Source organism: Typopeltis vanoorti, chromosome 3 (genome assembly GCF_054136105.1).
Source record: "Typopeltis vanoorti isolate ZY-2024b chromosome 3, IOZ_Tvanoo_1.0, whole genome shotgun sequence".
Classification (NCBI taxonomy): Eukaryota; Metazoa; Arthropoda; class Arachnida; order Uropygi; family Thelyphonidae; genus Typopeltis; species Typopeltis vanoorti.
In genome coordinates this window covers 126,772,915-126,799,046 of record NC_143551.1, presented here as the reverse complement: position 1 = coordinate 126,799,046, position 26,132 = coordinate 126,772,915, and the positions used below count along the sequence as shown (strand labels likewise).

Genomic DNA, 26,132 nt, shown 5'->3' with positions numbered 1-26,132 from the left:
CTTGCCAGGAACACTCAGTAGGGAAATACCTCTGTAATTCTCACATTCAGTTTTATTTCCCTTTTTATATATGGGTACTATGAGAGCTCTACTCCAATCATCGGGAATTCGTCCCTCTGTCCAGGCTTTCTGAACTATGCATTGCAGCCACTATAAGACTTTTATACCACCATACTTCAGCATTTCTGGTCGAATATCATCTACTCCTGCTGCCTTTCCACATTTCAAGCCTTTGATGGCTTTTTCTACTTCAAGTATGGATATGTATTCCTGACTGCATGCCTGGTCAGTGTTTTTTATCACTGTGCTGTCATCACTGCTTGTTTCATTTAGCAGTTTTTCAAAGTAATTACTCCATACTTCAAGGATATCTTTTTCTCCTGTTTTCATGTCACCTTTATCATCTCTAACTCCTTTTACAGCACTCTTTCCTCCATTCCTAAGCTTCTTCAACACCCTCCAGAACATTTTGCCACCTTCTTGATATTTATTTTCTATATTCTTGCCAAAGTCCTCCCATGACTTTTGTTTAGCTAGTTTTACACACTGTTTAGCTTTCTTACATTTGTCTCTGTATTCTGTAAGAGTAAAAGCTGACTTATTTGCCAGGAACTTTTGATATGCTTTCTTCTTTTCCTTCACTGCCTCTTTAACTTCCTGTGTCCACCAGGGAGTTCTGATTTTTTTATCCTTGCACACAACCTCACCACATGCCTCTCTGGCAGAATCAATCAATGTTTTCTTCAGAGTTTGCCACTGAATCTCCAAGGTTTGATTCCTGTTCTCAAACTCTTTCATTTTCTTTTCAATAATCTTTCTGTATTTTAGTCTACAGCACATCTGAGAGCTGCTCAAATTTTATTCGCTTTAAAACTTTCTTACATGTTATTCTTTTCAATATGAAATTCAGTTTTATCCTGCTCAAGACTAAATAGTGATCACTTCCAATTTTAAATCCTCTGTACTCTCTGGTGTCCTGCACCAGGGAGAAGACATCACTATCAACAATAACATAGTCAATGAGACTTTTCTTATTCCTTGCCTCTTCTCTCCATGTGAATTTGTGCACATTTTTATGTTGGAACATGGTGTTAGTAATAACCAGTCCATGTCCTGAGCAGAAATCCAACAGATATTTGCCATTATTATTAGCTTTGCTCTTTTCTCCAAATTTTCCCAAAATATTTTTGTATTTAGATCCCCAACAAGAACCAACTTTTACTTTTTCATTGTGTCAGTTGCTTTTTCTAGAGCGTCAAAAAATTCCTCCACTTCTACCTTAGTAGAACCTTCTGTGGGACCATAGGCACAAATAAGTCTCATTGTCCAGTTCCCCATACTCATATTTGCCCACATTACTCTACTTGAGACTGACTGCCATTCAAGAAGATTAGCTTCGTATTTTGTGTTGAATACTATGGCTACTCCTTCTTTTCCTTGATTGTCATTGCCTGAATATAACATTTTGTATTTATTGCTTAGAAAGATCTCACCAGTTTTGGTCTTTTTTGTTTCAGTCACCCCTATTATGTCGATCTGGTACTTATCTAATTCCTCAGCTAGCTCCATTTCTTTGCCATTCAGGCTTCTTATGTTGATAGTACCGATCTTTAACTCTGGTGATGTTGAGTTGGGTTTGTTTTCAGATTTGTTCCAGTAGCTGACTTTTCGCTGTTCACCCTGGTTCCCTGGCGAAAACAACGGGGACCTTGTTTAACCGGGTGATGCCCCAACCGGCATGAAATTTTGTCATGCTGTACCATAATTTTTTATTTTGGTTTAACCAATAAGAATACAATTTGGTCGGCTAAATCCCAAATTGCCAGCCCATCCTCGTTCGTTCAGTATCAAAGTAGATACCCAACAGGGTGCACCACGAGAAGGTGAGGATTGGACATTAGGTCAGAAGCCCTGGTCAGTTCTCCGCATTCCTTTAAAGGCTATGTGGAGGTCTCCTCTCAGTTATACAGCTTTGACCCTTAAGCACCCCGAATTCTCTTTATATATATTCTAAATTCTGTTTCTACTGCATTGCTAAATTTAATTTTCATCCATGCATATTGTATAATAATCCCTTTTTGCCTATTTTTGTACTGCTATAAAGGCATCTATTATAATCTTACATATATGTAGATACTGCATTCCTTGGCTTAGTGTTTCATATATTATGTATTAACTTATATTGTTAACTATTTTTGCACTACTGTAATAACCTCTGACCTTGTATGTTGCTGTGCCCTCTGCAGCAGTTCTGTTTACCTAGAGATGCTGCTTTGAGAAACTATTTTTCTGTAAATGCTAATGTTATAACCTTTAGTATTGTACAGTATGACCTTTGTAGTTTTTGTACCAAATAAACTATAAACGAACCAACCAACCAACCTTGCTTCTCCCCTGATATTTCTTAATTTCTACAATGTACAGAAGAATATGCCTTCTCCATAAACTACTTATATAATCTTTCAGATTTTTATATTTTTAATGACACACAGATTTTTCATCCTGTTTTTTTATGTCATAGTTTTTTTTTATATCTTAATATCAAATATAGGCAAAAGTGGATGCATACTCATCGCATTGGTGTAATTATGAAGCATGACATGCCTCTTCATAAAAATGTTTATGTTCCTAATCCTAGTGGCCGTTACAGTCTTATACAGTGCCGACAAGCATTGGCTTCTATAAATACTCTTCTCCGTGATTATAGTACTTTTGTGTTGATAGAAAATCATTCTTATATTAAACTGTTATTTAGGTAAGTTGTTCTAATTTATTTTGCAATTTATTTTTTACAGTTTCAGCATATAGTATTATACCTTCTAAGTATTATCACAAATCTACAAGACATTGCAATTCCATGCTTAACCCATTTATGACTAAAGTCACAATTTTTTATGAATTTTATAATTATGTGAGAAATAAGAACAATATATAGGAGGATGTTCTATATATAGGATGCTAGGAAAATACCTTACAAAAACAAATTATTTTAAGTGTTACTGAATATGGTAAAACCTGAAGCATTTTACATGCAATCCTCTGTTACATTTCTCATGTCTAGTTGTTTTTTTCATGTTTCATTGTGTTTGATTTTTTTGGGGAACAACCCAATGCATGTCAATGTGCATGCATGTCAAATTGCCTTACTTTCAAACTTTGCTGTGGTCTATCTTGCTATCCTTGTTGTGGTGTATTGCAGTATCACTAATTAAAATCTAACTATAGTTCTATGAAAACTTAATAGTTTCATTGCATTTTTGCCTTTGCATATTCTCTGTAGTTCCTTGGTGATATTCACAGCCACATCAATCAAATATGTAATAAGGCTAGATATGCAACGTTTTTTAAAAAGGCATGCTTTTAAAGGTTTTGACTTGATGTAATTTACCATATTTACAACTTGCTCTAGTACAGGTTTTAATATTGCCGATAATGTTTTTGAAACAAGGGATTCCCTGTGCAAAATACAGTGCATAGATATAATATTTAGGTTTATTTTCTTTGCAAGGGTAACAAATCCTTTAATAGAGCCTACAATTGACCTATAAACGATATTCTATTGGTTTAGAAGTCAACGCGCATTGCAGAATATTATTTTTTCCCTTGAATTCTAGTTCTGTGTTTTGATATTTTCTGGTTAGGTCTGCCACTCCCATGTATTTATTGTTGTAAACTTTTCAATATGGCTGTTGAGCAAGTACATAGTTTTTTGGATACTGATGAATAGTCTGATATTATTCAGGCATGAAGCCTGAATAATAGGTTTAACCCGCCCACTGCATTTCAACAAAGGCTCACAACGTTATTATTATTCCACCTATTCACAATACTTCATTGAGCCTCCATAGCTCAGTGGTATTGACCAGTGGTTCTTAACCTTTTTGAAGTCACAGAACACGTTTGATTATAATAAAAATTTAGGGAACACCAAAAGCATTAAGGTCATAAAACTAACAATAAAAATATGCATGGACTTGCCTTTTATAAAAATGGAACTTATTTTAGTGCAATACTTGAGCTTATCGGATTTTGCAGATTTCAGCAATATCAGGTCTAATATGTGATATAGCTATCATCATCTCTTTGACTTTATTAGTAAGACTTTCACGCTTTTTAGTTTTTATATTGGTTAATATTGAGAAACCAAGCTCACCTCAAATATAATGTTGAAAACTGTAACAAAATTTTCAGTGCCCTTGTGGAGGGAGCTGGGTATTTGGCTTGGACAAAAATCAAAAATTCCTCAAGGTTATTTCAGAGAATTTCATTTTTAGAGTATGATCCATTGGTATGGCAACTAATTGTTCTTCTTCTTGTAACAAAAATTCACAACTCGATGTGTTAACTGTGACAAATGGATTTTGTATCCAGTCATAATTGTATGTATTTAAGGAAGGAAAGTAACTCGAAATCTTTTCTTCCAATATTGTTAAATGTTCTGTTATAACGGAAATAATTCCCTCGACATTTTTATTATGGAGTGAAGGAAACATATCTACTGTATTTTTTTTTTCTGATATGCGGTTTTTCCAAAGAGATACTTTTTTTCTGAGAAGGTGACAATTTGTCAGTGGATGTTAAAATGATCATTTTTCCCTTGGATACTTGTATTAATGCTATTTAAGTAATTAAAAATATCCACTAAATATGGCATTTTAGCACATCAAATATCATTTTGAAGACATTTTACAAAAGTATCTGTACCTTCATTTTGAAAAAAGGCCAATAATTCATTCTTAAGTTCTAATATTCAGAATAGCACTTTGCTCCTGGATAACCGTCTTATTTCATTGTGCAAAAGCAAAGATTCATACTTGACTTCCATAGATATGCAAAGTTTTTTAAAAAGGCATGCTTTTAAAGGACTTGACTTGATGTAATTTACCATATTTACTACTTGGTCTATTACAGGTTTTAATATTGCCGATAATGTTTTTGAAACTAGAGATTCTCTGTGCAAAATACAGTGCATAGATATAATATTCGTGTTTATTTTCTTTGTAAGGGTAACAAATCCTTTAATAGAGTTTACCATTGACCTAAAAATGATATTCTATTGATTTAGAAGTCAATGCACATAGCAGTCTTCAGTTGTTAGGATCAGAGTAGCCAATTACACTCAGAACTGTGTCATGTGACATCTTTGAATGGCAGAACACTTGTAATCAGTTCGTGGAATACAAGTGTTCCAGGGAACACCGGTTAAGAACCACTGGTATAGACGAAGCCATTTGGTTGGAAAGACCTAGGTTCGATTCCCATCAGTGAGATGAGGAACCTTTCTCTAGTCTCTTTCGATGAAAGGTGAGTTAGCCAGTCTCATACAGAGGTAGGGGGTTTTTCACCTGGAAACTGTTTTTTTTTTTTTTTTTTTTTTGTTCCCAAGAACAGGCAAATCGGCCCCATGAACACACACACGCGCGCGGGGGTTACAGTCTGGAATACTGTAACCCGTGTGTGTGTGTGTGTGTGCCTGTGTGTTACAGTATTAAGACAGTAATACTGTCTTAATATTATTGTAACATACTACTGATTCTAATACTACTGATTTGTCAGCTATGCTGGTCCTGAGCCTGGATAAAAATAGTGGGGGAGGGGGACTGAGATGGTGCAGTACTTCCCCATAAAAGGGCTTACGGCCATTGAATCATTATACAAAATAAATAAAATGATACTTCATTGTGTGCATCTGTACTAAAGCCAAACAAGCTTCTATCCCCTCCCCCCCCCTTGTTTTTAAATAATTTTTCTCTTCCACTGGGTAGTTTTCAAGTCTGTTTTTATAAATGTTCTTGTAGTTTGACATCTTTTAACTTTGCCATTAGCTTTATGCTAGTAAAAAAAAAAAAAAAAAAGTTGTCATCCCATAAATAAAATGGTTTGGGATTGCATTTCAGTAGGATTTCCAGATATTTGATAACAAGATCTCTTCCTAACCCAAAGTTAATTTCTTTTCTTGCTCCAGTTGTGGGATTTCTTCCTTCATTTGGTTCAAACCATGTCAGATATTCAAGTGTTGTAGCACCACATAAGATCTAACCAAAATGAAATGGTTTTCTAAGAATGAACTTTGCATCCATGCTTTCCAAAGTGTAAACATAGTGACTTGTCCCAGCTAAAAAATATTTTTAAAAAGGGTGTACCAAAGAAACTTTTCACTCTGATGATTCATCACAGGTCTGAATTCAGTAAATTTATCAGAATTGTCTAATTTAGTGTTTCAGCAAAGTGTAAATTTGAAAAGAGCCTCGAGTCAATCACATCTCATTGCATTGGCAACAATAAAATGATGAGTATCAGATGCATTCTCCCAGAACATCCTTCTTGATGCTAAATAATAGCCACTAAATCTAAGAAGAACTTAATTTCTTTGTTTCTGGGCCCATCACCTACTTATTATCATTGAAAAACAATTTGAAAGATTCTGATGGGGGACAGATTTTGGTTTTTGAGTTGTTCCATGTGAAAGTCGTTTGCTGACCAAGCTACAGTTTTAATTTCAATGTTTCTCTTTTCCCATTTGTGCTTTTATAGATATTTCTCCTTTTTTTCCCTTCAGAGGGAATGTATATTTCTCATCTTCAATTAAAAAGTAGCTGGAGCATTAAACATACTTCCAGGCAAATTACTTATCATTCCTGGATCCCATCTTCTTTATTAGTTTCTTCATCACTAATATTCCTGAATGCATTGTTGGGTGATATGGTAATAAAAAAATTATTTTATCCTTCATGGGTAGAGCCATCTTCAGCTGAATTGATAATCAAATTCAGTTAATGGGTGGTTATGGTTTACCAGTTTACTTATGTACTACAACAAACTGATTAATGCATTGGACAAGAGAGATGCATATATATAATGATATTCTTAGATTTTGGAAAGGCCTTTGATAGATTGTCCATGTCACAAGATAGTAACTAAATTGGAATGGATGGGATTAGATGCTGGGTTCATTAGTGTTGAGAGCAGCTGTCAGATAGCTAATCAAGAATTGTGTTTGGTTGCTATATCTGGAAAGAGGAATGTCTCTAGGAGTGTGTCAAATCTGTTTGTTTTTTCACTTGTATGTATATTAATGATACTGGGACAGGATAGATGCAGCTGTTTTATATTGAGGGAGGTGAGATGCGATTGAGATATATAAGTTAGTAAGACATTCTTACCAGGTTATTGCAGAAAAATTTTTTCAAAGAATAGTAAACAAAAATAGAACAAGAAATCACTCCTGGGAACTGTATAAGAAGGATGTGAAGAGCAAGGTCTTTGCATAGAGAGGTTAGGAATGCATTGTCTATGTGATGAGTATGGACATGTTGAATGAGTTTAAAGTGGTTTGGATAGCTTTGTATGATAGCGTTTACTTCTCAAGATGATTCTTTTAAGTTCCGTTGCAGTCTGGTATTAATAATATCATCTACCCAGGTTTTTGATGGCTTTTTCTACCTCATGCATTGTTCAATCAGTCATGGGGAATACAATCAAGATTGTATTCCTGATGACTATTTTCATGTTGCTCTTTTGTATGTTACCTCAAGTAATTATTCCTGGCATCTAGAATGCCCTTATCTTCAATTTTTATATCACCTTTATGAACTTTGATTCCTTTTAGTGCACACTTTTTTCTTCAATTCTGTGCTTTCTTATTAGTTGCCAGAACATTTTGACATGTTTGTGATATTTTCTGTATTTGCTCAGTGATCTTTCCATGAGTTTTATTTTTTACTTTTGCACATAACTTTGCTTTCTGATATTGTTTATAAGAGCATATCATTACTTATGCTAGGAACTTTTTTACAGTATATGATTTTCATGTTTGTATGAACTTTTCTTTACATTCTTATATCCTCCAGAAGTTCTTGTTTCTGTGTCTTTTCAGACAACCTTACCATATGCCTCCCTGGCTGGATCCATCAACATTTCCATTGTCTAAAGTTTGGTTCTTCTTTTTAAATTTTGGTTTTAGTTCCAGTACCACCATTTATGTCAGCATGGTGCTTTTATAATTCTTATGTTAACTCCACTTTTCCATTGTTGCTTCTTACATTCATGTTACCTATCCTCAGTTCTGTTAAGGTTGAGATTGCTCTAGCAACTTTTTAATTAAAAAGGAAGGGACTTTGTTTAACCATCAGTGCCCATGAACATAATATTTAATAATTTTCCTCACCACAATTTTGTTGGATCCTACTTCGTCTCAATCTATACTTTGGATCCGACATTTAGTTATTACAATGTTCTTAACATAAAAAATAGTTGCTAGTTGATTTCAAATGCAAATATAGAGAAAATTTATATTTATAGACTGTGCCACTCTATATCTGAATTAGTTCAAGAATTGAAGATAAATCAACCCTCAACTATTTCTCCTTAATATATATACTGGCCGAGTATATTAAACTAACTTAATTCACCCGCTTTGGTTCGAATATTTTATGAATGGTGCAGTAAAAGAGATTCAGGCAAAATACAACTTTTGATTAACAAAAACAAACATTTAATTTTAAAATCTTAAGATCAAAAGACTAAATAGGTTATTATAAACACTTCAACCTTTCTGATAATACTGTCATACAAACTCAGACAATGGTAAATCTGTTATCTCTAATACAGTCTTCTTACAGTTCTTTAAGTTCCAAATACGACAAAAATTGCAGTAACACCTCTTCACAAACAAACACTTTTAAATTTACACTTCAACTAATTTCTGAAATAGTTACTGTTAGTATAGGGAAATTCTAGGATGAAACTCACACACTTCTCTGTATAGAAATATTAATGGTTGGAATAATTTTACCGATAATCTTTTTTCTTCATCTACTTATACGTAAACACTTTTTATAACTGTAAACACTTTGAACAGTATACGGCACTCATTAAATAAATCTTCTAAGCAATAACTGAATTAATCATCGGTCACTATACACATAAACAAACGTTCTTGCATGAAATACTACTGATCACTTATGAATTAAGGCAATACACAATAATTCCTTAACTTGAGGTTTTATATGCACAGCTGTTCATTCTTCCTGCATTCATTTAATTCTTTAGGCAATATATTTCTAAGCACAGCTAATGGTAAAGTTCAATTTTTCAGCCTCTACTATTCTCTAGTTACTCGATGCTTTATTTCAAGATTCTGTGTGTCCTTGACAGGTCGGCCCTGAAATTATATCTCAATTCAAGTATCGCTAGTCTAATTAATAGTCTCTCAGCTGTTTTCCGTAGCTATAATTGTTATTCTACAACTTATTAGCTAACTGCTTCTTGACTAGTAGACTTTATTAGCTGCTTGAGTGACTTGCCGACTCGTTATTATCGCATTGTGATTCCCGAATGCCGAATGCTCTGATTCCAACCTAATGCCAATCCTCTCCTTTCTCTCTGTCTCTTAATTAATTTAATCTCCCCTTTTTTTTTTTTTAATAATTTCAGCGTTCATCGCTTATATATCTGTTCTTCCCGCCTAAATTATTCTCGTGATTTCTTTCTGAAACTCTTTTCAATAAACCTTCTCCTCACGTGGTGTTCCAAAACGTGCTCGCTCACTTACATACGTCTCCATGACAACAAAACATAATAAAATTGAGGTATTGCATAACGCTGAACTTCTACAAATAGGAATAAATAGAGAATATTTACATTTCAATTAATGCACAGTTAAATTATCAAATACAAGTTCTTATAATATTAATATAGTAATGAATAAAATAGCTTAATAATATTTAATACAGTATTTTCATTATTAATACATATATCTTTGATTAATTAATTAAATATTAGATAAAATTAAAGGTAGTTATATGAATATTAAATTATAAACAAGTGATTTACATTAAATAATATTTACAAATGTAGCCTTTGCCATGGTGGATTATGTTGGATTCTGAGGAGAGTATTAATAATTTAAATTTCTCTTCATTCAGAATCCAACAGTTTAACCATCAGTGCCCATGAACATAATATTTAATAATTTTCCTCACCACAATACATGTATAATTTCTGAATACAGTTTGGTGGACTCAGCCAGACTATAACAATGTTATTTAAGGAAATAATTATAACATACATTGTTTTTTACATTTCCCCCTTTAAAAAAAAAAAATTGAGATACGGTGCTTATTGTTATGAAATATATCATAATGTGATTTTTTTTTTTTCCAGTGAAGTTGACAAGCCACCTTACTCTTTTTTTATCATTAGAATGGATACATCTAAAGTGCCTTGCATGGTTATTAGACTTGCATTTTTAGGTGGTACCCCAGGTTATAAACGTAGTGAGGTAGGGCATCTAATTTAATAACTTCATATTAAATAAATTACTTCAAGCCATTTAGAACATAAATGTGATCTGCTTTTCTGTAAATCCCCCCTTGAGGGTAAATGTCAGGAATTTGATGATGATGTAATCTGCTTAACTGGATATCATTATCTAACTTTAAAAATAGTTCAAATGGTATTACATGTTAAGTTTTTGTTAGTTTTATAGTTTCAAGGTTATGAAGTTCCTCTAAGATAGGTTATTATTTTTTGTTTTTTATTTAGTGAGAGTTTTCTTAGATTAATTGGTGTATCTTTGGTGTATTACTGTAGATTGTTATTGGATTTATTAATATAATTGTAGATATATTGTTAGTTAAAGATAGTCCTAAAAATGGTGCCAAAATCCTGTCAAAATAAAGTAGTGTCAAAAGCACAAGTTAATGTAGATGTCAGAAAGAAAAACTTTGTCTTGCCGAGCAGAAATGTCAGCAGTGATGTTAATAATGATGTTAATAATAGTGAGGAAAAACTTGACATTTGAAATATCCCGATTAAAAGAAATCTTAGGCATTCAAGCAGAGAATTAGCAAGAATAGTGAGTTCAGTGTGAATGATAATAACAATAGGTTGGAATGAATATAAGGGGAAAAATAAAAAACTAATATGGTATGGTGATTTGATTATGAAATTTGTGCTTACCAACCAAGTTTCCCATATGTGAAAATTGAAGATGTGACAAATGTAAGAGAGAAACAGGAAAGAAAAATAAAGAGAGTGGTAATGCTTGTTGGAACTAATGATTTAGGTGGCAACAAATGGTGGATGAGATGAAAGTAATATAAAAGGAAAGGAAGGAGGAAGAAAAGTGGGAGAGTGAAATATCATGGCCTCCTGAAACTATTCAAAAACTTAAACCATATAATCCTAGGCCTCCCAGGATTTATGGCTTACCAAACATACACAAACAGAACATACCCTTGAGACCTATAGCAGACATTATTGTTCTCCTACTAATAAAGTGGCCAAACACTTAGCCAAAGATCTCTCTCATTATTAGTAAAGTTCTTCTTATGTGGTGTACTTCAAATCTTTCTTGTCAGGTATGATCCGTAGAGACACTGACATCATGGTAAGTTTTGATATAGCCTTCCTATTCACAAATGTTACCCCTATAGAAATCTCAGAACTCATTCAAATTCTCTATTCCCCAGACATATCAGCCATATTCACCTTCGTCATGCACACAGGCTGTTTTACCTGGCAAGGAAAAAAAAATTACAAGTAGACATGGAACATTTTGAAAATATGGCCTCAAGTTCTCTCCCCCCTCAAACCCACAATATGGCTATTCTACATTGACGTGTTTTCCATTTGGCCACATGGTGGGAATATGTTAGAAACATTTTTAGCACATCTAAGCAATCAACATTCTGAGGATCCATACCAAATAAATCATTATTCTTTTCAGTCTATAAAAAACGTGCACACACTGGAAGGTGCATCTGCCACCTTTCTCCCTCTTTCCTCCAGATTTGACATCATATCCTTAGTAAACAGAGCTGGAACCAGTCAAATCACATTAGCCTCTCCACCGAAACCAGTCATATTTGGACACATTTTTAGCCAGTAGCTTTCCCCTTAACAAAATCAACAGTGCACCCCCTCCCTTTCCCCAAAAAATCCAGAACATAAAAAAATCCATTGCTATCCTTTACATCCAGGGCGCTCTCCAAAAAAATTGCACTCATTCTTAAAAAGTATAACATACAGACCTTCTTTAGGTCAAAAAATAAAATTTATTATAGTCTAACCAAGTGAAAAATAAACTTTCAACAGCTTTCTCTAAATCCAGAGTAATTTAATAAAAAGGTGGCACACCTTTTGGCAACTCCTATAGGTAAAGATGACCTCACCATTGCTTCTGCTTGGTATCTCCACTTCTGGGCCTGGCTCCCACTGAAGAGACCTCAATAAAGGTCGAAACTAGTCTGGGTAGTGGCCCTTTCCTTAATGCATAACATTATACATATCTGCAAGGAGATGTGTTTTGCATTATGGGAGATACTGCGATAGGAGTGATGTTAGTTTGCTCCACCTTTGCTGCGAGTTGCTTGGTGTTGTACTACCTTATCCCAGTGCTGAAGATATTTTTAGGTGCAAACTTTGTTTGCAAACACTTGGATAAAGAATTAAACTAAATTTATTATAGTCTAACCAAGTGAAAAATAAACTTTCAATACAGTATACAGTTTTCCCTCTTGTCTTCAGGATTCTGCAATACACTATCATGAAGAATACAATTGTTTCAGAATAAAACAAAACTTTCTATTGCAACAAATAAAATCATCTCTATTCAGTCGTTTACTGATTAAAACAAGTGTGGGGTTAAATAACAAACAGTAGACCAAAACTAGTGTACCAGAATTAGCTGTTTCCAAAACTTGTGCTACTGTTTATTGTATCAAAAAATATATTAGAGGCCTTTTTCTGGTAGTTGTATGCCATTTAAAGGAATAAATGCTTTCAGATAAATCTATAGGTCTCCAGATACATTCCTATAATTTTCTCTCCTCTGTAAACAGGAACTCCTGTTCTCATTCCACTCTCCACAGCAACAAAATGAATAGCTGTTGTTAAGCGGTGCTGCTGTCTCAATGGCTGCACATTTGCACACTTGCTTCAGATTGCTGGATAAAACTCAATGGTGTTCTCCTTGTATAAGAAAGACAAAGCAGTGTGTAGAACAAAATTTTCAGGCAAAACTACATTTCTAACTGAGGGTTCCAGTTAGAAATGTAGCCCACCTTTTATAGTCTATCTGTTTGTCTACATGCTAGTGCTCAGTACATAAAGATTCATGTGCCCATGAATCTTTCATCTTGTGATCAAGGTGAAAGATTGATGAGTAATTTAATGAAATAAATTTAGTTAGTTAATTATTAGCTGCGGGGTGCTTAAGGGTCAAAGCTGTATAACTGAGAGGAGACCTCCACATAGCCTTTAAAGGAATGCGGAGAACCGACCAGGGCTTCTGACCTAATGTCCAATCCTCACCTTCTCGTGGTGCACCCTGTTGGGTATCTACTTGGATACTGAAAGTACGAGGATGGGCTGGCAATTAGGGATTTAGCCATCCAAATTGTATTCTTATTGGTTAAACCAAAATAAAAAATGATGGTACAACATGACAAAATTTCATGCCGGCTGGGGTGTCACCCGGTTAAACAAAGCCCCCGTTGTTTTCGCCAGGGAACCAGGGTGAACAGCGAAAAGTCAGCTACTGGAACAAATCTGAAAACAAACTCCAACTCAACATCACCAGAGTTAAAGATCGGTACTATCAATGTAAGAAGTCTGAATGGCAAAGAAATGGAGCTAGCTGAGGAATTAGATAAGTACCAGATCGACATAATAGGGGTGACTGAATCAAAAAAGACCAAAACTGGTGAGATCTTTCTGAGCAATAAATACAAAATGTTATATTCAGGCAATGACAATCAAGGAAAAGAAGGAGTAGCCATAGTATTCAACACAAAATACGAGGCTGATCTTCTTGAATGGCAGTCAGTCTCAAGTAGAGTAATGTGGGCAAATATGAGAATGGGGAACTGGACAATGAGACTTATTTGTGCCTATGGTCCCACAGAAGGTTCTACTAAGGTAGAAGTGGAGGAATTTTTTGATGCTTTAGAAAAAGCAACTGACACAATGAAAAAGGAAAAGTTGGTCCTTCTTGGGGATCTAAATAGCAGAGTAGGAAATGATAGTCAGACATACAAAAATATTTTGAGAAAATTTGGAGAAAAGAGCAAAACTAATAATAATGGCAAATATCTGTTGGATTTCTGCTCAGGACATGGACTGGTTATTACTAACACCATGTTCCAACATAAAAATGTGCACAAATTCACATGGAGAGAAGAGGCTAGGAATAAGAAAAGTCTCATTGACTATGTTATTGTTGATAGTGATGTTTTCTCCCTGGTGCAGGACACCAGAGTGTACAGAGGATTTGAAATTGGAAGTGATCACTATTTAGTCTTGAGCAGGATAAAATTGAATTTCATATTGAAAAGAATAACATGTAAGAAAGTTTTAAAGCGAATAAAAGTTGAGCAGCTCTCAGATGTGAACTGTAGACTAAAGTACACAAAGATTATTGAAGAAAAAATGAAAGAGTTTGAGAACAGAAATCAAATCTTGGAGATTCAGTGGCAAGTCTTGAAGAAAACATTGATTGATTCTGCCAGAGAGGCATGTGGTGAGGTTGTCTGTAAGGATAAAAAAATCAGAACTCCCTGGTGGACACAGGAAGTTAAAGAGGCAGTGAAGGAAAAGAAGAAAGCATATCAAAAGTTCCTGTCAAATAAGTCAGCTTGTGCTCTTAGAGAATATAGAGAGAAATGCAAGAATGCTAAACACTGTGTAAAACTAGCTAAACAAAAGTCATGGGAGGACTTTGGCAAGAATATAGAAAATAAATATCAAGAAGGTGGCAAAATATTCTGGAGGTTGTTGAAGAAGCTTAGGAATGGAGGAAAGAGTGCTGTAAAAGAAGTTAGAGATCATAAAGGTGACATGAAAATGGGAGAATGAGATATCCTTGAGGTATGGAGTAATTACTTTGAAAAACGGCTAAATGAAACAAGCAGTGATGACAGCACAATGGTAAAAAAAAACTCACCAGGCATGCAGTCAGGAATACATATCCATACTTGAAGTAGAAAAAGCCATCAAAGGCTTGAAATGTGGAAAGGCAGCAGGAGTAGATGATATTTGACCAGAAATGCTCAAGTATGGTGGTATAAGAATCTTACAGTGGCTGCACTGCATAGTTCAGAAAGCCTGGACAGAGGGACGAATTCCCGATGATTGGAGTAGAGCGCTCATAGTACCCATATATAAAAAGGGAAATAAAACTGAATGTGAGAATTACAGAGGTATTTCCCTACTGAGTGTTCCTGACAAGATCTATGCAAGTATACTTGAGAAACGATTGAGAAGAATTGTGGAAGAAAAGCTGGGTGAAGAACAAGCTGGATTTAGGCCAAATAGAGGCTGTTAGGATCCGATCTTCTTTTTCTGTATTTAAGTTTTGTCGATTTGGAAAAGGCATATGACAAGGTGCCAAGATAGAAGCTATTCAATACGCTGCAGTTATATGGTGTCAGTGGGGCATTATATCAAGCAATACTTAGTCTTTATTTGAGTTGTAAGTCAGCAGTTAGAATTGAATTAAGTACAGGAAGATGGTTTAATGTTAAATCTGGTGTGAGACAAGGATGTACATTATCCCCTCTGTTATTCATTATCTATATGGATCACATTATGAAGGAAAGCATGATATCAAAATTGGAGATGTTAATGTCAGCTCTTTGCTTTATGCAGATGATGTTATACTTCTAAATAAATCTGCTACAAGTCTGCAAGATTCTCTGACTAAATTGAATAGCTGTTGTAATAGATATGGTATGAAGGTCAGCAATAAAAAGACAAAGACAATGAAAATAGGCAGAATCATTGAAAATGTCAACTGTGTTGTGAATGGAGAACCTGTGGAACAAGTAAAACATTTCAGCTACTTAGGCACGATTTTTACTGAAGATAGTAAATTGAATATGGAAATAGACAACAGAATCAGCAAAGCTGGTATGGTGGGAAGTCAGTTGAATAAATTCATATGGAATAAGAGAGAAATTAGTCGGAACACTAAATTAGCTGTATACAAGACAGTGTTCAAACCAATTTTAACTTATGGATCTGAGAGCTGGGTCAGAAGTAAAACACTTGACCAAAGACTAGAGACCACAGATATGAGAGTCCTGAGAAAGATTAGAGGCGTGAACAGATGGTATCAATGGCAATATCATATTAAAAATGAGAATATTAGGAAAGAATTTGACATTGTCAGCATCCAGGAATGCGTTAGCAGAGCTAATCTCAGGTGGTATGGTCACTTAAACAGAATGGGCGAGGAAAGATTCGCAAAACAAGTGTTCTCTGCCAGGTTGGCAGCAAAACGACCCAGAGGAAGACCAAGATATAGGTGGATTGATACAGTACAAAGTGCCTTAGACGAAAGAAATATAAGATATGATAATGTTGGAGTCTTGACAAGTAACAGACTGATTTGGAGTTAAATTGTAGATAGGAAGTTAGTAATGATGTAATTTTTTCCATGTAGTACTATCATATCCTGTACACCCCTTGACGGTACATGGCAGGAATTGGATGATGATGATGAATTATTAGCTGCCTGGGTAAGGAGTGTCCTAGATTCAATTCCCGTCGTGACATGAGGAGCTGAGGATCTTCCTCAGCCATAGCCAAGTTAGCTGGTCTTGGGCATGGACAGTAGGTTTTTCTCCCTAGTTTATCCTTGGGTTTTTCATTCCACAAAACAGGCCTTGAGAACTCAACATTAGACATAGGGTACACCGTGGCGTAGGGCTGACCACCTTATCCTGTGAACGGTTTGAGGTCCGATGATTAACTAACCCTCGACACCGCCAGATAAAAGAGGGTAAAGGAAGATGAGAGAGATTTATTAGCTTCAGATTTTTTTTTCAATTCCATATCAGCATGAGTGATAAAGTCCACATCCATATACTTCATTGTATATGGATAATGATGAAGTCCCTGCTGTGATGTATTAAAATTCTGCTATTTAAGCAATACAGAATTAACAAATCCATAAAATGTTGCAGACTAATCACACATGTGCAGACCTTCTCCAGAACTACCTGAGTTTTCATCTCCTATTTGAATTAATGATTATAAAAGTCCAAAGCTGAGATTATTTCTGAATACTACAATAATCTGTTCTCATCTCTAAGATTTCTGCAGCATTCTAGTATCGACATTCTTTCCATTAATGAAAGTAAAACTTAGTATAAAGAAATCTTTAAGCACTTTTGCCCTGAACCTCCATAGTTGGGTACTGACAATAACACTTTGTTTTGTAACTTTTTTAACTAAAGTACCCAGGATACCCTTACATGTGGGTTCCTACTTGGAGAATTGCATTTGATCACTTTCCAGTAAATGCCAATCTTTGGAGGTAGTTTGATGTCAGAGATCCTCTGTAATATCTGTTACTAATCAGAAACAGTAGAACATGCATTCTACAGCTACCCTCTTGTCCTGCTTATGTGGAACAGATTATGTAATGTTGGACATTCCATTACTTACAATAGAACAGTTTTTTTTTATGCAGTACCAACCACCTGTCAGCACTGGGAAGAGAATTTTGATTTTTATAATTAATGAATTAAGATACCGTTTATGGAAAGTCAGGAAAAAAACAAACATGTTTGTTTGTTTTTCAAAATTCATATTGCTGGTTTTCAAACATGGATTTGAAAACCAGCAATATGACACAAATTCTCAACAATAATTGTATTCTGGAAATTTTATTGTCCAGTCAGACGATTTTTGTATTTAGAAAGACGCATTCTAGGAGATATCAAATTTTTAGCTAGGTGGTGTAGACCATCTACATTATGCAATATTCAGCAGGAGGAAATAAAATTCTGTCTTTTTACTGTGAAAGGTTTTTTTAAATGGTTCCAACCTCTTAGTTCACTGTGGTCTTATGGTCAATTGCAGGGATGCCTGGAGAGTAATCCCAGGAAGAGAAAACTAACTCAAGGCACCTAACACATAGATAAGACTAACTACCTGGGTATTAGTCATCTTTGTTCTTTAGTTTCAATTGGTCTTTTGGTTGTTCATCTGTATGAGACTGGTGAAAAATAAAAGAGATAGCCTTTGTCTATGTGATATAAAAAAGCTGAGGCCTTTTCTCTATCTCTCATACTAGCCATCTATCTTTTCTTTCTCCTAATACTATCAGGCTCTTGCACTCCTATACTAACTACTCTACTTGTATGATGAACACCTTTGAAATGTTGAAACCAGTCTGGATAGTGACTCTTCCCATAATGCATAGCATTATATACACCCAAAAGGTGGTATGTTTGCATCATGGAATACTAAGAACAATTGATGTGAAGTCAGTCATCTGTCTATATACATTATATAGAGACATGTGGTCTGGTCATGAAGATACTTCACATGCAAACTTTGTTTGCTTTACACTTGGACAAAGGATAAAACAAAAATATAATTTCATGGCAAGTCTAATTTAAAGTTTGCATGTGTAGTATCTTCATGACTGGGCTACTTCCATATAGAGGCTGATAACTTCACATCATATGCCTTAGTATCCTTTTGGACATGTGTAATGTCCAAAAGATGCCAGTATCCTCTTTTGGACATGTGTAATGTCCAAAAGGGGATACTGGCATCATGGGAATGGTCACTACCCACTCTGGTTTTGACCTTTATTGAGGTGCTATTAAAGTGTGACAATACTTCTCCAAAAATCCTAAGTGATCTACAAAATCACTCTAAATCTCACTGAATGACCCTAAAGGATCACTACTAAGCTCATTACTCCTGACCTGAATCATCACTCTAGGACAGGAAACTCAATTTTTTGCAATTAGTAGGCTCTACATAGGCCATACACATCTTACTTCCTATTGAGGAGTGATGACATACCTATATATGATTTTTGTAGTACCAGACTAACCGCCATTCACATTTTAATTGGCTCTTCTCATTTTGTCAGTGAGTACATTCACTATTTGTTGTATTCATAATCTTGTCTGAGATTATGACTACAGACAGATTTTATCAGATTCACCTTCTATACACCTTTTTAGAATTGTTTTTGATGCACTAATTTCTAAACCTGTTTATGCTGTTGTTTTATTTGTTTATTTATTTATTACCTTGCATACCCCATGATCTATATTGGCACAGGATGACTTTAGCTGTCCTTGTGCTACTAAATCCTTAACCAGACTAAACTATTATCATCTAATTCCTGGTATATATGCCTCATTATACAGGATACTATCAGTATCATGCACAACATCCAATGGAAATACTGCCACTGATCACTCCACATCCACCTTCAGGCTGGCAATGCTGGGGTGTTGTTTCTTTCGGGCTACTCTCTCTCTCTCAAGCCCCAACCACAAATTGAAGTCCAGTGGATTGAGATCAGGATTTCCAAATGGCCAATCAGATGGTAATATGTGGTCGTGCACATCCAGCCACTGTTGTGTGGTCCTTGCCTTGTATGCAGGGGTGAGTCCTGATGGAAGGTCTACTGCCTACTGTGAAATAAGGTGTTCAGGGGCTAGACCGGGTTACAGCATGGCATCTTGATACACTTTGGCAGAGGTTTTTACCCCTTTCTCAGGGTCAAAGCCTCTGTATCAGGGGAGCAACTTGGATACCCTCTGATATGTCATCTCTCCCCCAAACCAACACTGATGCTGGGTGACGACCTCTCTGAATTCTGGGTGCTATGTCACATGCTTTGCAATCATCCAGGGCATATACCTGATCATTTTGGCAATTGAATGACTCTTCAATGGTGAAAATCTTCTCATTTGTGAAGAAGAAGAAGATATCTCTGTGTTTGTTTTGCATGCTGCTGGAGAAGTGCCTTTGATTTTATCACTCTACTGCATAAGTTGCAGTGTTAAGAAGAAGTGTCCAGTAGAATGACAAAAGCTTTCACACCTAGGTCATCAGTTAGTGATGTATATCTCTAACTAACTCTTGATCTATATTAAGTATGTTCCATATTAAGTGACCATGCTATGATCACTTAATCTGGACATACAAAGTTGTCAGAAACACATGATTCATATGGTTTTTCATGCCTAACCTCAGGTGAATGACCAGTTTGGCTATTATAGTTGAGGCAATGTGATCAAGGAATGTAGCTTGCACCAGGAAACGGTCTAAGGTTGTACTTGTAAGAAAAAACAAAAAAATAAATAAGAGCTCTTGAACTGGATAGGAGGAGAATAGACAACTGGAATTTTCTTAGAATATTAGCAACTTTCTTAACACCTTCATGCCGAACAATGTCTGGATGTGTAGACACCAACTGGCTTTACCATATGTATGCCACTTCAGCATTTTTATAGAGTTTATACAGCATGCTAGTTTCAAATTTTTTTGTAGAATTTTATTTGTAAAATTAGCATTTGTGAACTGTCTTAATGATACTGAAAATCTCAAATACAATTTAAACTTTTTAATTTATATTTATATTTAATATAGAAATCATTCAAATTTTCTAAAATAAATAGATGTATGTGCATGTGTGTACATAGCCAATGACTGCATTATAAAGAGCCAATGACTGCTCTATGACAGATTATCTATCTAAACACATTAAGACAAATGTGTTTAGATAGATAATCTGTTTTTCTTGAATGCAGCATAACTTAGGAGCGAACAAGTTTTCATTATGAAGCGTCATTCTAATTGTCTCTAATTACACTAATTGTTGCTAATGTAAATGTCTGTACTGTATTTAGTGATACAATAAAACTACTTTTTTCCTTACTTCTGTAGTGTAGCATCTGTTGTGGACAGAATGTTTTTACATTATAGGAATTTTTATTGTAATCTTTGGAAAGAGAAGATGCAGTGAATAAAAATTCATCTGTTCCTGAATAAAAATGAATTCTAGTATATTACATGAAGTGGACTGCATCCATTGATCTTCAACAAAATGCTGGCACATGTAGGATATCTGTTGTTGATTAGACAAAGGAGCTGCTGATATAAAAAATAAATAAGCATTGTGTAATGAATGCAGGATTTGTGAAAGTGCGAATAATTTCGATGCTCAGAAATTATTTCTATATATATTACTACATAAAAAATGTATACTGATCATCAGTGAATAAAATAAAATTTTTAGAACACCAATGAGATGTAAACTAGAAATAAATACATATAACAAGCACAACAAATTGTCCAAGATGATTTGCTGATCCATCAGCCCACAGGTATTCTTGCCTAGATAAATCACCTGATCTACACTACTAGTAAATACCACCCCCTATAGGTATTTACTGAACTACCAAATATATATATATACAGCTGCTGTTTATTATTGTCTTATATACATCCCAAACACCAAAGTTAGATGAACCTATCACAAAGTACCATCTTTTTTAGTTAGTCCCATAAAAGAGATTTGTTCTTGACTGTTGAGTTGAACATTATCAAAAGTAAATGGAGAAGATCTGAGGTGAGAGGAAACAAACAAAACTGTTTTGGAAGTATTGAAGTTTGTTATGTTATTTGCATACAATCAAGGATACTGTGGAGATCAGTATTCAGAGTACTTATTACAGATCTTGAAGTTGACATGTTTAACCACTGCAAGGCTTATCATATGCGTAGGATGGGTTGAGAGTGCTGACATCACCAAACTATGCATTGGATTTGGGGTTGATAAGAGCAGGTCATTTATATAAATCAGGAAGAGGGTGAATGACAGTTCTAATGGACACTGGCATTAACAGTTAAATTTGAAGAGGGAATACCATCCGCCATGACACATAGGGATTGATCCCAGAGAAATCTGGCAATTCAACTACTCCAGGACAAAGGTAGTCCCATATGCTAATTTGTTGAGAACCCCTTAATGCCAGACCTTATTAAAAGCCTTGGTGATGTCGAGTGCAATGGCACAGATTTCTCCAAATCTTTCTGTGGAATGAGTCCAAAGGTGCTTGAAGTAGGCCAGGAGATCACTTGTGATGATCTCCAAGTGTTGCAGTTGACTTTTGATAACCTTCTCCATTACTTTGGGCACAATTGAGATGGGAGCAGTAAGTTGATAGTTTGATGTTAGACATTTATCCCCCCCTTTTTTTTTTTTTTTTTTTTTTAGGAAATTGGCTGTATATGGCTTGCTTCCATGCTTTAGGATGGATGCCAGCTGAGTACAGTTTAGTGTATAGATGATAAAGAACAGGTATTAGTTCAGGAACACATCTCTTGAGCACAATGGGTAGGATTCCATCAGGACTGGCTGCCTTTATGGTATACAAGTTGGTCAAGATTCTTCTGATGTCTTTCTAGTGGAAGGTCACAGGAGGCGTGAGATAATTTTCTAGGCAAAGGAGGAGGTAATTTGCTATCATCGTCTATAGAAAAGTTGAAAGAGAAGAATGAAGCCAGGAATTTCTACCATTAAGGGTGGGATAGAGGAAGTGGCACAAGTGGACAAAAGTTTCACCCAGCAGCTTTGGCAAAGGCCTAGAAGGCATGACTGGCTCTGGCAGTCACGCATTCTAGTACATTTATCCTATTAAATGCCTTTATGGTATACAAGTTGTATACCATAAAGGCAGCCAGTCCTGATGGAATCCTACCCATTGTGCTCAAGAGATTAAATTTAGACTCTTCACTTTTAATGGTGGTTTTACAAGTGTTGCAGGCAACTATGTAAGCTGATAGGCTGTTTGCTTTTCTTGGACCATCCCAGCACACTTCTTGGAGAACCTGGTTGGGAGATTTGGGTGGAATAGGGGTGGGAGATTTGAACACAGTGAGAAATGGAAACTTTTATTCCAGCATGGATTATTTCATTCCATACAGTTTCTATCCATGACCTGACAGTGTACATGGCAGTGAGATTATGCGCCAGATAATTAGCAAATCTCCTAAAAAATGCGTTACCATCCGGTTCAGTCCGGTACACTAACTGGTCTATCTACAGAACTGCTTTATTGTGGTTCCTTGGGCAGCACCCTTGCAGATGGGAGGGAGAGGTACTGGATCTCTGTAGAATGTTTGGCATTCCTTCAACAGGTTTCACACATGTTAATATAGGACACACATTGATATCAAATGTAAATTATTAATAATTCATTTGTCAGTAATGAGAGTATTTCTATTCACTTCTTTCTCTCCCTTGTGCCATTCTCACATGGCTGATTAATGATGGTTCACACATTTACACCTTTTAGTAATTCAAATGTAGCATTCTCCGTAGTTATTGTTTTGCAATATATCCTGAAACAAACGCATTCAACCCCCCCCCCCCCCCCCCAACATGACCATAGATTTGGTTAGAATTGAAGAAACCCTTATGGTATATGGCATATCTGCTGATACGCAAATGTGAAATTGTGGTGGGGCACAGTGTTTTCTCTCACCCCAACAAAAGGTTAAGGTGGTAGCAAAAGAGTTCTGATAGCCCCAGTGTGATGTGTTATAAACATTTTTAACATATGGAACATTTACCTTTTTCTGGTTTATTGGGGACCATGACATTAATACATATCATTAAACTGGCACAACATGACATTATCGATTCTTTTTAATTAGTGAGATTATTCAGAAAATCCTGTAATGAATGACTTTTTACATCAATCAAAATCTCATCATCATAATGCTAATTATGGGTATAGACCATATTGGTCTGTTCTGGTCTCATTATCCATCCAATATCCTTTTTTGAGGTCTATCTTACCTTCTCTTTCCAATTGGCTTATATTTTAGTATTTGTTTAAGATATCGGGTGTTGGCCATTCGGTTTACATGTTCTATCCATTCAATCAAATCTCAATATGGTTGATTCTGTGTCTATTTCTTACATTTTTTTTTGGAAATAGTTATCCAAAATAACATCTAAAATATTTGTAGAGAGTTTTTCACTTGGTTAGAAAGTGAATTATACTTGCCAAGAAATTATATCCTTGTTTATTATATATTCCTTTTTCCAAATGTAAGCAAACAAAGTTTCTTCATGACTAGGTTACTATATAGAGGCTTATGACTTCATATCATTTGGCTTAGTATCTCATGATGCAAAGTACACTTCCTTTTAGATATGCATAATACTGTGTATTAAGGCAGGATCACTATCCATATTGATTTTGACCTTTATTGAGATCTCATCAGTGGGTGCCAAACCCAGAAAGATACCAAAGTTAATGACAAAAGTTATAAATTTCTCATATTTATGAGAGATACTCTTGGTTGGTACATAAAAGTTTACTAAAATAAAGAGCCTTTTGACTCTTTATTTTAGAAACTTACGTAACTTTCACAGTTTCTACATTTGGCTTTGAAATAATGCTGGATCTAATATCCACTTTGCTTATATAATTTTGCATCACAGAACTGGAGCCTTTTGGCTCTTTATTTTAATAATTACTTTTATGCATCAACCAAGAGTTAAAAGACCCATCGTGAATGCCAGGAAACTGGCATTCACGATGGGTCTTTTAACTCCATGGAGATAACTGTATAATAATAATAATAATAATAAATCTTTGTCTATTAAGGTAATGCAAATGAAAGTCATCTCTGTAGCCAAAAAACCATAGTGTTGCTTTGGAATGAAGTTTGTGCAAAAGCAGAGTTAGATAGAAATTGCAGACAGAAAGCGTTTCTTTAGGTGTTTAAGCGGTGCTATCTGGTTAGAGAGAGAGAGAGAGAGAGACATGTAGATAGAAGTTGTGTAAGTGGCTTTTAACAGGGATCAGGAGGCATAAGTACCATTTGTGCAAGGTGTAGGCTTTCTTATTTTGCTCCTTTAAAGTTGATTTAGATTTACTAATGGTTATTCTGCACTTGTTGCAGGCTATGACAGCTGAGAATGTATATTATACTTGAAAAACAAAAAATTATATTCTTGTTTTACACCTCCAAATCAAAAAATTAGAATAATCAAAGAAAATGTGTTGAATGACTTGCAAGTCTAGTTATGGCATAGAAAATAATTATTACCAAATATGAATTAGCATCATCTAAATCTATGTATTTTGTAGATTATATAACCATGTAAACACATAAAAATGTAATATAAATTATAAGAAAACTATTGTTTGAAAATATTCGCAAAAATGAGAATAATTTTTAACGTGGTTCAAAATATTAGAATAATGCAAAAATAAATGCACAAAACTTTCCGTTCAAAGGGAAACAACATGATAATTAGTACTTTGTTGCATCCCCATTAGCTTTTATGACCGTTTGTAAACGGTTGGGCATATTATTTACTAGCAGTTAGCAGTCTTTTTTTTTTAATCAAAACATGCCATATAGTCTGCAGATTAAAAACAAGTTTATTTTTGTCTCTTGGGGGTACTTTTTGAAGACATTTCTTCATAATCCCCACGAAATCTCAATGGGGTTTAAATCTGGTGAGTTTGCCTTCCAAGGAATTATGTTGATTTGCCTTTCTTTGAGCCATCTAGTAGTGGTCTTGGAAGTGTGACAAGAAGCCGATTTTTGCTGAAAAAGGAAATTACCATCACATAAGTCTTCTGATGCCGGTAACATCAAGTGCTTAAGAATATCTTGGTACACTTTGGAATTGGCTCTTTTATACACAATACACAGCCTACCTGGACCCTATGCAGTCATACAAGCCCATACCATGACAGAGGTTGCAAATTTCGCTGAATGTTTCACGCATTCTTTATCAAATGCTTCTTGCTTAAGATGCCAAACACGTATCCCTTGATGACCGTGGGACATACAAAACATACTTTCATTGCTAAAATGTACCTTTTTCCAGTCTTCTTGACCCCACAACACTCTTTGCTTACACCATTGCACTCAAGCTGCCTTTTGCTTGGAAGTTATAAGTGGTTTCGTCTTAGGCACACTTAAAACCCAGTTTGTGAAGTCATCTGAATGTTGTAGATTTAGACACATTCACATATGTCAATGTGAAAATACCTTACACTTTGAAATTGTTTTTTTTTTTCACTATATTCTTCAATCTCTCATCTCTTGATGTATTATTACCTTTTTGACTGCTGTTGCAGTGATTATTTTGTTATTAGAATACTGTTTCAATACTCATGCTTGCTTGAGAACATTTCAATTTCTTAGCTATAAACTGTTGAGTTTGGTCTTCTTTGTGTAGAGAGACCATACAAAACTTCTTAGCTTTCAATATGTCACTCATTTGATCCATGTTTAGCAAATGGTGAACTGAAATCCACGTGCAAACGATTCCT

The 26,132-nt window shown here is 35.1% G+C and overlaps 1 protein-coding gene across 1 annotated transcript in view; it reads left to right on the top strand.

Moving 5' to 3' along the window:
- The window catches only part of LOC150108543 (KICSTOR complex protein SZT2-like), a 1,022,772-nt gene that overhangs the window by 201,940 nt on the left and 794,700 nt on the right, over nucleotides 1–26,132 (top strand). Inside the window, exons 14-15 of the mRNA XM_090390485.1 lie at nucleotides 2,552–2,755; nucleotides 10,165–10,282. Coding sequence (XP_090246611.1) covers nucleotides 2,552–2,755; nucleotides 10,165–10,282 — 322 coding nt within the window. The remainder of the gene's footprint in view (nucleotides 1–2,551; nucleotides 2,756–10,164; nucleotides 10,283–26,132) is intronic.